Source organism: Fistularia commersonii, chromosome 17 (genome assembly GCF_037954325.1).
Source record: "Fistularia commersonii isolate RoL2024-O1a breed Wild chromosome 17, RoL_Fcom_v1.0, whole genome shotgun sequence".
In the NCBI taxonomy this organism is placed as follows: domain Eukaryota; kingdom Metazoa; phylum Chordata; class Actinopteri; order Syngnathiformes; family Fistulariidae; genus Fistularia; species Fistularia commersonii.
In genome coordinates, this window is record NC_141300.1 from 13,639,847 (window position 1) to 13,657,027 (window position 17,181).

At 53.1% G+C, this 17,181-nt stretch overlaps 1 protein-coding gene across 10 annotated transcripts in view; it reads left to right on the top strand.

Annotated features, from left to right (window-relative positions):
• The window catches only part of magi2b (membrane associated guanylate kinase, WW and PDZ domain containing 2b), a 58,684-nt gene that overhangs the window by 24,093 nt on the left and 17,410 nt on the right, over window positions 1-17,181 (top strand). For all 10 annotated transcript variants that reach the window (XM_086162641.1, XM_086162644.1, XM_086162643.1 and 7 more), the window contains exons 3-9: window positions 169-288; window positions 3,190-3,414; window positions 4,425-4,653; window positions 6,665-6,744; window positions 14,760-14,817; window positions 16,313-16,434; window positions 16,698-16,880. In XM_086162641.1, coding sequence (XP_086018767.1) covers window positions 169-288; window positions 3,190-3,414; window positions 4,425-4,653; window positions 6,665-6,744; window positions 14,760-14,817; window positions 16,313-16,434; window positions 16,698-16,880 — 1,017 coding nt within the window. The remainder of the gene's footprint in view (window positions 1-168; window positions 289-3,189; window positions 3,415-4,424; window positions 4,654-6,664; window positions 6,745-14,759; window positions 14,818-16,312; window positions 16,435-16,697; window positions 16,881-17,181) is intronic.

Here is a 17,181-nt window from a genome sequence, read left to right on the forward strand (position 1 = left end):
GAATGGGAAGCCGTCGGGAGGAGCGAGTGGATTTGGCGACGGCGGCCGATGCCTCCTCGTCCAGCCGTTTCCTTTCCTCCCCTCGCCGTCTCCTCCTTCCCGCCCTTTTCTTCTCAAGAGCTCCGTTCATCTCCCTTGACCTCCGCCCTCGTCTGCTTCTTCCCGCAGGTACGACCAGGCAGCCGAAGGAAGGGGAGGTGCCGGGGGTGGACTACAACTTTGTGAGCGTCGAGCGTTTTATGGAACTGGAGCAAAGCGGAGCCCTGCTAGAGAGTGGAACCTATGAAGGTGAGCCCCGGGAGCCCCCGAAGCCTCTGTCCGCCGGGAGGGAAAATCTCAAATTTCCGCGAAATGACTTTGCGGTTCCTATAGTCCGAGCTCGCGTGTCGGCGGCGTGTTAGCCGGGTCGTGTCGCGCTCTTGAACGCAACTCATTTCTTAAGCGTTTGAAACTCTGCGGCTCCTTCTGGGGTCGCTGACGGGGCCACGCACCGCTTTGCGACGCTTTTAAAATTGCGTCAACAGATGGGAGTTGATTGGTTTCCATGAATAGCACCAGGCTTAGCTTACGCTCGCGGTGTGTTTTTTTTGCGCTCGTACCCGATTCTTGCCTCGGCCTGTCGGAGTCGCAACACCTCTGCGTCTCTGCAGTGCATCCCTCTCCTGCAAGAGCCCCAACGGGGGGCCGCCGTCTCTTTCCGGGTGGCTGCACAGGAGGAGCTGCTCCGCACATATAAATGAGACGGAGGCGAGGAGGAGGAGGAGGGTTTAGATAGAAGAAGCGAGGGTGAAAAATGAAGAGATGTGGAACGCGGGTCAGAATCAAACTGTCTCTGGTGAAACAGGTCTGTGGTGACGTCTGATCGGCCAGAGCTGAAGGTGGAAGTGGAGCTGGAGTCCAACAGGCTCTTCATGAATAGGGAAACATCTTGTGTAATTCATAGAATCTAGATATAATGAATATAATTATAGAGAAAACAAACAGCAGAAATCACAGGTGTGAGTAAGTATGAGACCGTCTTTACACAGGAAACTACTGCAGAGAAATACTTTGAATTGAAAGGTTAGCAGCTCATCCGCACAGCCAGAAGGTTCCTGGTTGGGTTCCCAGAAGATGTCTTCCTGTGTGGAGTTTCATGTTGTCCTCCATGTGGGTTCCTCTCACAGCCCAAGCACATAGGAGGTTCATTGGAGACCCTACGTTGTCCAGATGTTCAGATGCTTATTTGTCTTCACTGCTGGCCGTGGGCTCGAGCGATCCCCTTATTTGATCACTCGAGAAGAAAGTAGAAGGTTCTCTCCATTGCGGGACCTGTGAAGCTCCGGTCCACAACAGGCCACCTAGACCAAACCCAATGGCCTTTTCCAAGAGGGGGCTTCTCGAGATCGGGTTTTCTGGGGACGTCAATGACGGGCAGAGATCACCCGCTTCCTCCGACGCCAGTCAGAAGACGTGGATGAACGTCCAGTCAGACAGAGCGAAACAGGCCACGTGACGCTTTTCAAGTCAATCCAAAAACGTCCTTCTCCTCAGTGGAAGCGTCGAGTACTGCTTTTCATTCATCATCTAAAATTAGCGAGGTCTTTCAGGGCACTTCTGTGACGGCGGACATTTTGCCCTCACAAAAATGGCCCAATGGTATGGAGGGCTTCCAAACGAAAGAGCGCTCAAGTCCTCAGGAGTTAATGACCGATCCTTGTGCCGCCCGTTCAAAGAACTCGATGGCGTTCGGCCCGTCCTTCAGGAAGCCGGTTGGAACCGGACTGCTTCTGCTTCAAAGCAACTTCAACAAATCTTTTGTGCTGTCCTTCCTTCTGGACGGGCCAGAGCTTGTGTCCTTTTGTGTTTGCGTACTCGTATCCTGGCCGTGTCCGTGAGAACGCGAATCTGCTCCGTTGTGCAGAACCTGCTCCGGTATCTCCCCGGCTTCTCCCAGGATGGAAGTCAACTCAGGTCATACATAAACCGCATATCTTTATATAACTTCGTACCTTCAATAGTCACTTCCAGATGCAGCACAACTTGTCGTGTGCTTTGGACAGTCAATGAAGAACCCAGTCCGGAAGGTTGCCGTTTTGATTCCCGGCGCCTCCCGTCTGCATGCCGTAGTGCCCTCGGGCAAGACCCCGACTCCCCGCCGCTCCCAATGAGACCATTTTAAACTCAGGGAACAGCGATGGGTTTCGGTGTTTTGCGCAACTGGTTTCCCCTGTCCTGCACTGACATCCCATGTTCCCGTCTTTCTTTCCGGCAGTGATGAGGGTCACCGCTATTTTTGTGCTTTCACATTATTTTTGGAACTTGTACTTCCAAACAGAGGTACTTGTACTTCCAAACAGGGGTACTTGTACTTCCAAACAGGGGTACTTGCGTCTGTGATGCCGCTGAGGTGTTTTTCTAATGTTCTCTTGTGATTGAAGCAGCTCTACCTGCTGTGGAGGCTGACATAGCAGACGTCCTCAGGATGCACTCTGGATGATTCATGTTCGTGGGCGTGTACAATAAAAGTCCTGGCATATTTAACCCAAAAATAAACACACACACGTCTATGTGACTGTAAAAAATGTATACATAATTTGTATAAAGACATCATAGGGAGGCTTGTTTAGCTCTAGCGCTGAGCAAGGCTGGCGGTTCGATACCAGGCTCCTCCTGTCTCCATGCCGAAGTGTCCTTGGGCAAAGACGCTGAACCTCAAACCACGAGCTGATGAATGTGTCATTTAAGTGGAGACCACCTAAGATATGAACACTTTATTTAGTTTACATCTAATTATTGTACTCATTTTGGCATCATGAGCAAAAGACCATAGGCTTGTGCTGTGTGAGAGAAGGCAAACACCCACAATGGAAATGTCTCCACAACAAATGCTAAATGGTCTCCAGGTTACCTTGCGCCTTAACCTGGACTGAATTCACCCTTTCACACGCACTCACGCACCGATGGCGGCGGAGCTGCCATGCAGGGCGCGAAGCATACAACTTGGCGCGACGGGGAAGCACCGTGGTTAGTGGAAAGGGCGATGTTGGTGTGAGCCGCTATGGTCAGTACCCCTTTGGAGTTGAAATATCACGCGGCTTCGCCGTCCGAAAAGCCTTTCCCGTCAGATGGTGTTCCACGTTATCTAAGATCCATCTGTAGCGTCATGTGGCCTGAAACACGAGTGCCCTCGCTGCTCCTTGCCCTCAGATAACTTCTACGGCACGCCGAAACCTCCAGCGGAGCCGTCCCCTGCAGCCCCTCCTCTGAATGTGAGTGAGGCCCTGCTGCCCGGAGCCCGGCCCAGCGCCCAGGGCAAGAGGAAGAGGAACCAGTCCGTCAGCAACATGGAGCAGCGCGCCAGCCTGGAGCCGCCCGAAGAGGAGGAGGAGGAGAGCCCCGTCGTCAACGGCAACGGCGTGGCCATCACACCAGGTAGTATACAACGGAGGAACGGCTGACTCTCGATGTGTTCGTGCCGCTTTTCGGTCGCGGGGGGCCACGTTTGATTCTGCCAGGAGAGCTTTGGCCGTGAAGTGGAATTACAACACGGTAATGATGTGTAACGGAGATGGAGGGTGGAGATCCAAATCATCCCGCCGCTGATGTTTTGCCATCGTTTCAGTATCATCGGCCCAAAACAGCCAGCGGTCATTAGCAGACCACATCCGTAGAAGACCAGCAGCGAATGAATTTTCCGCTTCAGGATTGTATCTCTCGTTGGAGTCCGTAACTCGGGACCCCGGTACTACAGGCGTCACCGCGCTCGGCGGGTGTGAGTTTGACCACCGGGGGGTTTGATGACCTCCTGAAAGCGAAGGCTCCGGAGGGCCGGGACCATCGTGGCCCGCGTCACCCCAGTTCCGGGCCCGTTCGGCCTCCAACAACTCGTCCCTCCGCCTCCCGGCCGCCTCCCGCCCCTGGCCTTTGCCCTTGTTTCTATTAATACTTCAACTCCTCTTCTGACTCGACTTCATCTGTGTTTATTTCTGGGCTCCTTCATCGCTAGCGTCGGCCTCCGTCTTCTCTAACGTCATACGTTGTGTGTCGTGTCGATCCAAAGGCGCCGCCGTCTCCTCCGTCACGTGCCGCTCATCCTCCGGCTGAAAGGCCACCAGCTTTTCTTCTTTTTGAGAATCCCTCCCTTGTGTTTCTGACTCACTCTGACCCCTCGGGTCTTCGCCTCTCCCAGGTTCTCTGTCTCTGACATCCCCTTGTCGTTTCCCCCTCATGCTCATTGTCCTCAGACCCCCTGCCCTCCGCCGCCCCCCATCTCCCCCGGGGGTTCATAGCTCTACTTGGCACTGACTCATCATGCATGGCGTGTACTTTGTGCATCCAGGTCTGCATGTTTGTGTGTTTGCAGCCAAAGAGCAGTGGAGTTGAATAACCGTGTGTGTGTGTGTGTGTGTGTGTGTGTGTGTGTGTGTGTGCATACTCCACAGAGTCCAGTGAACATGAGGACAAGAGCACAGATGCCTCCGGGGAGGTTGCTGTGGAGGCTTCCAGCCAGCCCCCAGCCTCCGCTGAGCCGGCCTCCGAGGGAGACGAGGCCCCTAAGTCTCCGTCTAAATCCCCCAGCAAAGTCCCAGATGTGGATGAGGAAGAGCTCGGCCCGTTACCCGACAACTGGGAGATGGCCTACACCGAGAAGGGGGAGGTCTACTTCATAGAGTAAGATCACCAGATGGATACAGTTTGTGACCCCGACTCGCTCCGTTCTGCAGCCATCGTGTTTTGACAGGAAACCTTTTTAAATCTTAAAAGGTAGCCAGCTCGTTTTTAAGCTTTTAAACACGCTGGAAACTGGCCTCCCAAGGTCGAGATGCTTGCGAGAAGTTTAGCTTTGCTTCAAAGGTGCTCCGAGTGGGTCTCGGAGGGTCCTGCACGTCGTGACCTAAGCTTTGTAAGCAAACCGGATGGATGACTGAAGTTACCGAATTACCCCGGCCCTCTTGTCGCATCACTTTGGTCCTCTGGAAATGAGAATGAAGCATGTTGAGGGTGAAGGAGCCACGCTTCACCGGCGGTTGGCGTCCCAACCCTTTGGCCTCCAACCAAACATTCCAACCGATTCCTACTGAATCGATCATCAATCATCTATGAATTGTGCTTTAGGCTACTGGAAGATCCCCTCAATACTTCTGTTCACCGCAGCACCAGGTTCATTTGTACTCGATTTGAGAAGATGTGAAAAGCAAGCGTTTCGAGAACCTTTAAAAATAAAACCCAGGAATCGTGTGCTGTGGGCTGAAACTCCAAAAAAGCTCCTTCCTCCGTTGGGGAAGGCGCCGGATTCCCAGTTGGAGGCCGTGTTTCTGGAGGCAACCGAAACCAGGGAAGAAGAAAGTAGACAGCGGGAACATCTGGCCTCGGTCTCCAAGCTCCTGTCCAAACAGGCAAGTATCAAGAAGAAAAGTGAGGAGTACATCTGGAAACTTGGATAGAAGAGGTCTATTTTGAGTGAGCGCCGAGCTTTACTGGATCCAAATCCTCTGGGAGACCTGCCAGACTCGAGACGAAAAACCGAAGGCAGCCGCCAGAGAATCTCTGCAAGAACATGAAGGTCCTCCGCCATCACCTCTCTGCCAAGGAGCTTCAAACGAAGAGCTGAAGTCAGCTCCGCGGGCTCTTCGTGACAATAAGAAGATGTTTTAACGAGCAGAGAAATGATCTCCGGCTTTTTATGATATCCAGCTGAGCATCAGAACCAGGAGACGACAGAAACGGATTGAATCCTCAGCCGCGAAGATACTCGCCCCGACATATGCCGGAGAAGATGACCACCTACAGGTGGAGGTCCTTCTGGAACACAAACATCTGAGCAGGCCAGTGCAAAGTAGGTCAAGCCATCTCCTCTGAGGTGACCCAGGGGTAAACCAGTCAGAACCCCCAAGAACATGGGCACCGACCCTGGTGTTGGTGTCCTTTGTCAGAAGAAGAGCTTCTCACGAGATCCTACAACCGTGAACGAGGAATGAGGAAAGCACGCCTTTGCAGCACACGGGTGCAAAGATCTGTCAGGCTGTTCCAGGTCGGGGTCCGGAAGAACCGCTTTGAGTGTCAGTAGGAAGACCTGAAGGTTCTTCTGCAAGGAGATGGTCGGGCCAGGAATTGTTTTGTTTTTTTGCAAAGACAATAACAATAACCGTTAAGCTGCCCGCTAATAATCAGAAGCTGATAGACCAAGGAGTGTTCTTTCAGGACGGGCGTCTTCATCCCTTCGGTGCACTTCCAGAACCCAAACCCGGTCCGCGTTATTGGACCTGGTTATTGGCTCTCTTAGAGATTTGCGCTCCATTTATCGTCCGCTTGATCGTTTAATTGCAACAAGCGCGGCATTAGATCTTCTCCTGCTGCCTTCAGGATCCACAGCCAGTCGTCTGCCTCCGTATAACCCTCTCCTCTCTCACCTTCCAACTCCCCGTCCTCCTTCCATAAACCTTCTGTCTTCCTCCAGACGTTCTGCCTGGCAGCTCCAACCTCAGCATGTCTTTTCCCAGATCGTCACTAATCTCCTCTGTCCATGTCCAACACGCGCCGTCCCTCAGATTTCCTCACTTCCAAAGAGAATCGAGCTAACGTTTGCTAACGCCGTGGGTTCGGGACAAAGCGGAAGCTCTCCAGATGTTCCCTCCTCTGTGAGTGTCTCTCTTTGACCTCGTCTTCTCGTCTCCCTCGACAGTCACAACACCAAAACGACATCGTGGCTGGATCCTCGCCTGGCCAAGAAGGCGAAGCCGCCGGAGGAATGCAGGGAGGACGGTGAGTGCGGGAGACCTTCTCGTTCGTTCGCCGTCTTCTCCCGTGAGCCGCGTTCTGGTGTAGATGGAGTTTGCGAGAGGGCGTCGTCTCCGACTCGCCGCGCCGCCGCTGTGATTTCCTGGCCGTCCGTGAAAAGAAACACACGCTTTCGGTTCAGAGGGATGTTGGTTTTCACATCCTGGTGTTTGAGAAGACAAAGAGGAGAGGCTTTTCAAACAGCCCCGCTTCATGGATCAGACTTTATCTGTTGGTTTTCAGGGATTATTTGGTTTTGACGTGCGGGGAGGATTCATTCCTGTCCACCGGTCTGTCAACATCAGAGCAGCACTGTGGACACATGGAGACATTTGCAGGAGGAACGCCGGAGCAGCTGCTCTGGCTTCACAGCTAGAAGGTCTCTGTGTGGGGTCTCCATGTTCTCCCCGTGTCTTCGTGGGGTTCCTCGGTGTTCTCCGGGTTCCTCCCGCAGTCCAGACACATGATGGAGGTTCACTGGAGGGGGTGAACGGTTGGTTGTCTCCGTATATGTCCCCTGCGATTGGTCCCCTCCTCGTCCAATCACAGCCGGAATCGGCCCTGCAACGCCGACTGCAGGAGAAGCAGAAGAGAATGAATGAAAATAATTCGCATAACCTTGAAAGCATGTAACTAGGAAAAGGTTAATAATCCCATTTCCTTACAAATATGCGTATTGTTTTTTTTTTTTTTTTTAACAAAGTGGATTTTAAGGAGTGCGCTTGCGTCTGGTCGTCTCCTCCGGAGCCCTCTGTGGTCCCGGCCCTCACGAGGCCTTTGCTGGGATTATTTGTCCCTTCTGCTGCTAATTACCTCCGCCCTTGGCTACGCCGTAAAGGCTTCATTTGTCCGGATCGGCATCGACCCGCCGTCGGATCCTGCCGCCACCGCACGGGTGGTTAGCGATCATGAATGGATTCACATTTAAAAATGTGCGTATGGGTTTGGAAAGCAAACAAATATTTTCTTACTAATCGTGCGTGGTTTAATCTAAAGTCCTATAAAAGAGAATATTACTTTCCAGAACAGACTTGTTGCCACGACAGCAGGGATGTTTTTGTTTTTTTCCCCATCTCCGGGTTGCTAACGCTCCCCGCCTGCTCCGTGCCTGCGACGCCCGAGACTCGCTTTTGGTCTTAAACGGCGCCGTCCTTGCGGCGGGACCGACTGCTTAGCGAGTATTTACGCCAGGAATTTGCATATCAAAATAATACACAGAATCGCCCGGCGGGGCTTGGAGAGTCATTGATGTGCTTCTGCTGAAAAGCGGTGAGAAGGAGCTGCAGGTCTGTGGAGGAACCGCTCGCATCAGGCAGGTTCCTCCCCTCGAAGCAGCTTCGCTTTTGTGGGAAATCCGTCGACAAGATGGTCCGGTGTTTGCTCCATGCTCGGAGTTTGACAAACGACAGAAAGAAGCAAACGATCTCGTCATGATGACGGTCTGACGCGGGTCCGCGGGGGGTGAAGACACCGTGGATGAGGCTGGAATACAAAACAATTTACTATCAAAAGATCTCCCTCCCCTCAGCCGTGGTCTTCATGGTCTCTCCGCATCTGTCTGGGGTTCCTCAGGGTTCTCCGGCTTCCTCCCACAGTCCAAACACATACAGGAGGTTCACTGGAGAGCCTTCGTTGTCCAGACGTGTGGATAAATGAGTGAATGGATCTGTATTTGATGAATGAATGGAAGATCTTGACAGCTGGTGGGGCTGCAGGTGGAGCCGGTGCTAACAAAGCTCCTCAGCTGTCGTGCAAAGATCCCACCAGAAGTCCTCTCCTGAACAGTCGCCTTCCTAGACGGACGTTTTAATGACACAGTTGAAATATCGTCGCTGCTGCTTGTTAGGTGTGAAGGTAGCTTCCGGCCTCTGAAGGTAGCTCGTCCCTATAATGTTCTCCGAAGCCCCTCGGCGGTCCCGCCCGCCCGGTGAATCATGGCTTCGTAAAGGCTCCTGTAGATTTTTAATACGTTTTGTCACCTTTGTAAACTTTGAAGCTGTTTTCCCATCCCGTAACGCTTGTGATTCCGATACGATATTGTTCACGAGCTCGCGGCTCCCGGAGCCACAAAATGAATGACGTTTATCCCCAGGTCTGCTCACCTGGTTGCCCCCAAGAAGGAGTAAGCGGAGGACAAATGGAGAGGTTAAACTCACCTGCGGTTTTGAGACTCAGAAGAACGTTTCCTCAGACTTCTGATGAAGCTGCTAAATGAGCTCCTCGACGTTGACGCGAGGAGACGAGGGCTTCAGCTATGGCTGCCTGGGCTTCACCGCTCCTCGGCTGGAATGAGCTCCAGCCCCGAAGATCTCACTCCTGCGGCGTGGTGTGATTACATGAGTCGTGAAGATCTTATTCTTATGGTGGTGCAGAGTGGTGTGGATCTCATTCCTGCGGTGGCTCGGTGAGCCCGGCGGTGTATGTCTCACTCTCACGCTGCGGAGTGTTTCCCCCCCAGCAGAGTGATGCTATCACAGCCCCCTGTCACAAGCAGGTTGTGATGTGAATCACCAGAGTGAGATCTGAATCAATACCTTCTCTATCTCTCACCCCGTCTCCACCTCCTCGATTTTCTTCATCCTTCAGCCTTCCCTCCTCCCCGTGCATCTCTCACTCCTTTCAGCCTTCCCTCCCTCCCTCCCTCCCTCTTCAAACACTCTCTCTCTCCCTCTTTCTTTACCGCACTCGCTCTCCGTCATCCCTCCCTCTCTGCCCAGCAAAGGGCCCGACTGTGACCGGAATGCTAATAGCGCTGCTTTGCTCTCTACAAATAGGGTCCCCATTTGGCGCATGCACACACACACACACACACACACACACACACAGAAACACACACACACACTTGCGCACACACACAGTTTTCAGTTCACAAACATGGCTGCTGTGGCAGACTGTTGCTCTCGCCACTGCTAGCGGTGGCTAAGAAGCCAAATGAGTGTTAGCGTGAATGTTGTATGTCTCTATGAGTCCCTGTGATTGGCCGCCTCTCGCCCAATCACAACTGGGATAGGCTCTGCGTGCAGGAGGAGCAATATAGATAACAGATGAATGAGTGAACAATCCCCCAAGCTAAGGCCTGGAGCCCAACCCAACGTGCACACGCTGGATTGGTTCGATAAATGCTCAGCGTGAGGAGGTCAAACCCTCTTCAAACGAGTAAAGGTCAGATATTTGACCCCGTCTTAAGTGGAGGTTGGGCGAGGTGCCGGTTGGACTGCGCTCGTTGCGGAGTCAGGAGTCTTCGCTGTGTGATCTTCACACTATTTGTTCACCCGCCGAGGAACCTGAATAGATGGGAAGCAAGCGTACCGTCACGCCGCGCCTGGAAGAAGCTCGACCACAGAGGTTCGACTCCTTGGCTGGACTTTGATTCAACTATAGTTTAGTTTGGCTTCCTTCTTCCGAGGCAGAGATCACCTACGCTCCCCTTGAAATGAGATTATCCCGAGGGGTAAAGACGTCCAAGAATAAATATTATCACGAGTGTTGTTTGCAGAGGCCACTGTTGTCTGCGACCGGAGGGGGAGATTTGTCGGGGCAGCATCTGTGCGGATCTTTTGTTTCACGTCCGCCGTCCTCGCTCTCTTGATGTTTCCTTTTCATTTTCACTCCTTTGGTCTGCCTTTCAGTGCCTCTGCGAAACGGCGCTCAAAGAATTACGACGTGCCGAAGGATTCTCCACCTAAGCCCGTTACCAGACAGAACATTTGTGAGGGACACGCCACATCCTCCTACAACACCTTTAAATCAGTGCCTTCCAGGTGCAGATGCCGCGAAACCCTCTTGTTAAACATGGAACCCGGGAGCGACGTGGACCTCAGAGGGATTTTCGGTTTCTTGGCTACCTTCAGAATGACAGGCACCCGCAGAGAGGGTTGAAGCTCATCCCGTTCCAAGGACACGCGGTCGTTAGATACCGCGGAATGGAAGTGAAGCGAGATCCAGGCGGAGCGCGGACTTCCGCTATCTGCCCGTAGCGCCGCGATCTACCAGCCGTGGGAAGCAAACAATCAGACGTACGTCTCCCGTGCTCGCGTCTCCTGAATCCAACACGGTGTCCTCATCCGCTATTCCCTTTCCTCTGACGTCTGCGCGCCCGCGCTCTGCTCGGGGTGAATCCGAGGAGACGCCTGTTTGTGTCTGAGATAACATTCGAGCGGATTTTCAACTAATGTGTGTATAGCCTTACATATACAGTGCGAAGGCGGACTCCAGGAGCTCAAAGGCCCGTCACCTCAGATCCCTCTTGTTCGTCGTCTTCTTGTCAAGACGAGTTCTTTGTTCGTTAATACGAGCGCCTATCAGAAGAGGAACAGGACGGGCATCCACTTCCATTTTGCCCTAATAAGAACTCCCCTTCCTCTGCCGCCTTTCAAGGCTGCCGAGCCCAGAAGACGGGAGCACATAGCGTTTTATGCCGAAACCATCAGATGTGTCATTAGCTTGCACGTCGGAGGCGAACCTGTAAGTGCGGGAGCACGGACGTCCTAATGGAGGCCGTCGGCTTCTATCTGCTCGCCATTCGTATTCAGAGCTGTAATCGGCCATGTGTGAGTGGGGCTTGTTAGCTTCAGGTAAGGAGACTATCCGTCCGTCCATCCATCCCGACAGGGCATACAGGAAGCCTGAGCACCTCGTCCGGCTCCCTTGGTCACCGAGGAGCGGCGGCTCCACTTTGAGGTCCTTCCCGGTAAAGACGCAGCGCGAGGAACGTTTTACTGAATTGCGATCGGCGGAAGCGTCCGGTTCCTCCGTCTGACAGTGATGGATGGCAGAAAAGGGATGCAACAGAAGTCCGATGTCCACCGTTCGTTCCCAGTCACAAGCGATATTATTTCAGTTTCTAGCTGTCAATCATTACCCGGTAAATATCGGGTTCTGAGACCGATGTACTATTTATGTATGGTGAAATGTGATTAATTCTCAAAGTAGGATTGAGCCTGCCGGTCTGCACAGAGTGTGCCGTCTCAAAGATAAGCTCATAACTTTACCCGCATGCGATGCCAAGAACTGAATAAGGTTTATGAAAAAATGAATTTGAAGCCTTTAGGCTCGGTCAAGTCTGATTCTTGGTTGTCCGGGTCTTAAAGCGCAGGTCTCGATGATATCTAGTTCTCGGTGATATCTAATTATTGGTTTTGTCGAATTTTTGGTCGTCTCCAAGTCTTGGTTATGTCTAGTTCTAGGTAATATTGAGTTCTTGGTTATGTCAAGTTTTCGGTAATGCCTACTTCTTTGTTTTGTCTTGTTCTAAGTTACATTCAAGTCTCTGTTATGTCTAATCCAGGTTATATCCAGGTCTTGGTTATGTCTCACTCATGGTTACGCAAAGATCTTGGTTATGCCGAGTTCTTGCTTAGTTCTTGCTCACGTCCAGCTCTTTATATGTAGTTCATGGTTATGTCTATGTCTGGTTAGGTTTTAATCACGCTTAGGTCTCTGTTACATCTAGTTCTTGGTTATGTCTAGTTCGTGGTTACGTTTAGGTGTGTGTATTTTTGATATCTCCATCCTGTGGGCCACCGAGCGGGTGAGATCAGGCACCAGAGTATGGAACCTCCAGGTAGGACCAGAGCCGTTCGGCGTCGGCTCTGCCCCCGTCCGCCTTCCTCGGGATGCTGTGAGGTGAATGCATGTGTTCCTGCAGAAGATGGGGCGGCAGTGCACGTGCTCCGTGCACCTCCGCTGGCCAGGTGTGTGATTTCTCCTGTGGAATCTGTTCGTCGCTCGGCGGCGGCGGCGGCGGCGGCGTTCTCGGCGGTGAGTCAGCCGCTGCCTGCGCTCGCAGAGGATGTGTCAGTTAATGCACACCAATCACAATTACACTTTATCTCGGGAGCGGCGTCTGTGCGCGCACACACACACACACACACACACACACACACACACACACACACAATGAAACCTCTCATCCTGCACGTGCACGTGACGCAGCGTTTTGTGTCGGGGCAGGTGACGGTTTCAATTGAGACGTGCGATGAAACATGCAAACACACACACATGCATACACACACACACACACACACATGCACGCAGCGCAAATATAGACTCATGCGAATGCGGAAAACACACAAACACACTCTGTGTCTGTGTATTCCAGCAGCAGGAAATAGAGACAAGACAGCCCTCAGCTCGGAGGAGAAAAGAGACTTGCACTGGTGGTTTCCATGGAAACTGTCTCCCTTTCACTTCAGGGGGAGGGCAAGCGACGGGTTGATGCGCTAGGCCGTCATTTAAGGTGGCTCGTGAACGGGAGGGAGGGGGGGGTTAAGGTGGTTTGAAGCGAGAATCCGCCCGGCTCTTCCGGACAGATGAAGAGGAGGGTCGTCCGAGGTGACGCTCGTGCCGCGCGGACGAAGCCGAGCCAAGATAATTACAGCCCGCGCTGCTTTCACCTTGGGCTGCACCGTCAGCATGGACGGCAGCCAGGACACACACACACACACACACAGACAGACACAGACACGCACACAGATTATTGATATAAAGATCCGTGGATAATTACGTCACAGCTCGAGGCGATGGTGGTCCTGGAGTGTGAACATTAGAACCTTAGTTCCTGCAGTCATTGATCTTTTGCCTTGTATTTGCTATTTGCGCTCAAATCTTGATGTTTCTCTGCAGAAAACCCACCTGGTCTTCATAGACGTTGCAAATCAGCATTATTTTATTTATAAAAAAAGGTCTTCATCTTCTGCTCCGGGCTGCTTCCTCCAGGGGGTTCCTCAGCCAATCATCCGCCTCCATTTAACCCTCTCCTCTCACACCAACTCACTTCCTGTCCTCTTCCCCTCCATCCATAAACCTCCTCTTTGTTCTTCCTCCAGACCCCCTCGAACCTCAGCATCTTCTCGCTATATCTTCACCCTCCCTCCTCTGTTCGTGTCCAAACCATCTCAGTCTCAGTCCACCCCCTCCGTTGGTCTGGTCTTCTCCCCCTTTGCTCCTTAAATTCCCCCACCTGAGATGGAAGGTGGTTTAAGTGTGTTCTCGGCTGTTGCTCGTGACTCCAGCCCAGGTTCTACGCCGGAGAGCGCCGGACTCACGCTTCTTCCCCCACGACTCACTGCTCCACCAGCAGCTTCATGCTCGCCCAGATGTTACGGTCTGTTAGATCTAATGTCCTGAAGCTAACTACGGTTCCACTTCCAGTCCAGCGCGCCAAGAAACCGTCCGACGCGTCCCGCACGAATGTGCGGACGGGTGCGTGTCGTCCCGGCCTCGGCACGAGCACGACTCACCTCCTCCTGGTGTTTCTCCAGCCCGAGTCTCGCTCCGGTTCCCCGTGGAGGTCCACCTCCGGCCGCCGTCTGTAACACACCACATATGGATGAATGAGCACCGGGGAGGAAGAGCGGCGCTCGGAGAACGCCTGCTGATGAATGCTAATCGGAGATTCTGTGTGTTTTATGAGTGAGTGGGAGTGTGTGTGTGTGTGTTTACTGATCCTCAGAGTGCAAGGTCGGTGCTGTTGTTGTGTTCATTATGCCATCCTGAAGGCTGTGTGCTGAAGACATAAACCAAAGCAGATTTTTGCATACACCTGCGCAAGGGGGGGGGGGGATTGTAGTACGCCATTTGTTTGCTAGCCTGTGTGTTTGTGTGAGTGTGTGTTTGTGTGTGTGTGCAAAAAGTTCCAAGTGGGAGAGGAGAATGGAGCACAGCAATCCAAGCGCTGCCTTGACCCACTTCCTCTGCGGAGGGGAGGGAGAGATAAATCAGAAAAGGGCTGGATGAAGTGATGAGGCAACAAAGAACCAAAGGAGGAGACAATTACCGGCCGTGGACGGCTTCCAAAGCGGGTGGAGAGGGTGGAGAGGGTGAGACATCAACGTGAAGCAATGCGGCAGGTGTCTTTGGCCTTGGAGAGCTCTTCTTCACGATAAAGGGATGCGACCGTCTCCTTTCCTGGTTCCTGTTCCTGCTCCGCTGTTCTCGTCTCTGCATGTTCTTCCATTCCCACGTCCTCCTCACGGTGTGTGTTCTGTTCTTCTCCGCAGAGCTGCCCTACGGCTGGGAGAAGATAGACGACCCCATCTACGGCAGCTACTACGTAGAGTGAGTCCCATCCACGCTATCGCTTGCCGTGGTGTTTCTGTGCTTTCTCCTCACAGCCAGGAGGTCCGCGGTTGGATTCCCGCAGGGTTCCTTTCGGTGTGGAATCTCCATCCGAGTTCTCCGGTTTCCAGTCCGAACACATGCAGGAGGTTCACTGCAGCCCCCTCGTCGTCCAGACGTGTGAATGAGAGGGTGAAAGGTTGTGTGTCCATATACCGTAATTTCCGGACGATTGAGCGTACCTCAAGATTAGCCGCACCGGCTAGCCGATCGCTACCTTGGGCTTCCTCTTGCGCACTAAAACCGTCAAAGTCGTCTTCTTCGGTATCCGAGTTGAACGGACTCAGAATTTCCCAGCCATTTCATCAGTCCGATGTGAAGAAGAAAAATGTTTCAGCGGTGTGAAGCTTGTTAGTAGCCCCCCCAACCTAAAAAAGTCCATATATTAGCCGCATCGATGTTTAAGTGAAAAAGTCGCGGAAATTACAGTAAGTGGCTCTGTGATTGGTCCAGGGTGAACTTGCCTCTTGACCAATCACAGCTGGGATAGAATCCACTCCCCCAACCCTGACTGCAGGATACGTGCTGCGGATGAGAAATGAATGAATGAATGAAAGTTAATCATCGCATTCACACACTCACACACACACCGCCGCTGGTTTTCAAACTTTGCATACCGTCCTTCTAAAATATAAAGCAGGGACTTGGACATTTGGGGCATCAGGGGACGGAGGAGCGGGATAATCCGGACGCACCGAGGCGCCTGAACGCCACTTAATGGCCCCTGATTAGCAGGTTCAGAGGCCCCGCGCCTCTTTCGCCGGGGTCTGGGATCTCCTCCGGAGAGCACTTTATCAGCCCCGCGCTCTAAGTGGTATTTAATGGACCGAGGTGCTGAGGGACGGGGGAAGAGGCCACCAGGACATAAACAGGACAACAAAGCTGAGAGCGGATGGAGGAGATCTGAGAAGACGGGCTGGAAGCTTCGCGGAGGGACGGGAGAGGCGGGAATGCTGGTCCTGGGGTCGGGAGAGATGGTGAAGATCTGGGTTGAAGGATGCTGAGGTTGGATCGAGGTCTAGAAGAAGACCGGAGAGGAGGTTCATGGTTGGAGGGGAAGAAGGCAGGAAGTTAGTTGGTGTGACAGGAGAGGATGAGGAGGGGGAGGTTCGATGGAAGAAGGTGAGGGATTATGGCCCCTGAAGGGAGACACCAAAAAGAAGAAGGATCTCAGGAGGCTTCAGAAATAAACCTTCTTCTCCAGGGGGAGGTCGTCTCTCACTAAATCGGGTCCGAGGCCGATTCACCATCGGACCGTCTTGGGTCCCTCTGTTGTTTTCACCATGACATCAAGTCAACTCGCCATGAACCGTCCCAGACTTGGAGCCGTGATTATTTATGTCCAAATATGAAGATAGAAACAGAAGGTCCAGCTACGTGGAGAAGCCCTCTAGTCTTTGTTCACAGTGTTCCCTGTTCTCCTTTGGTTCTTCAGTCACATCAACCGTCGGACCCAGTTTGAGAACCCGGTCCTGGAGGCCAAGCGGCGTCTGGAGCAGCAGAGGCAGATGCAGAGTCAGGGACTGTCCGCTCTCCCGCTGCCGTCCATCTACAGAGGTACGTGGACACCTGCACCGCCTCATCTTCACGCAAGCGTATTCCGTCCGCGAGGTCTTCTCGTAGCCTCTCCTTGGCCTTCTTCTCCATCCATCCCCCGTAATGAGCCCTCGGGGTCCGGAGGAGACGGCCGGCGCTGACAGGGAGAAGGCAAAGCAGACCTTCACGCGCAGGACGAACGTGCCGAAACATCTCAGCCCGAGGAGCGGCGGCAGGAAACACCTTCTCCGCCTAAACCGGGTCGTGAATCTGTTCCCCGACAGAAAAGCCGTTGTTCACGAGGGACCCCACCCAGCTGAAGGGCACCTTCCTGTCCACCGCCCTGCAGAAGAGCAACATGGGCTTCGGCTTCACCATCATCGGAGGGGACGAGCCCGACGAGTTCCTGCAGGTGAAGAGCGTCATACCAGATGGACCGGCGGCCCAAGATGGGAAGATGGACACAGGTACGGCCTCCACCGCTCACACGTCTCCATACACATGGAGCCTTCTTCTTCCCAGGTTAGAAGTCAGGGTGTCATCCTGGGCAGTACATGGTGTTTCCAGGACGGGTCTGGTGTGGATGTTTAAAGATTCCCTTTGAGATTAGCTCCTGTCGGAGGACATGAGGTGATAGTTTGAAGTATGCATGAAGATTGTGGTTCTTCTTGGAGGATCCTCAGGTTTGATCTGCACGCCTAGACCAGAAAGAGTGACACCTGGGAGAGGTGGTCCAGACAGGGTGCTCCTGCGGACGGTATGCTCCCC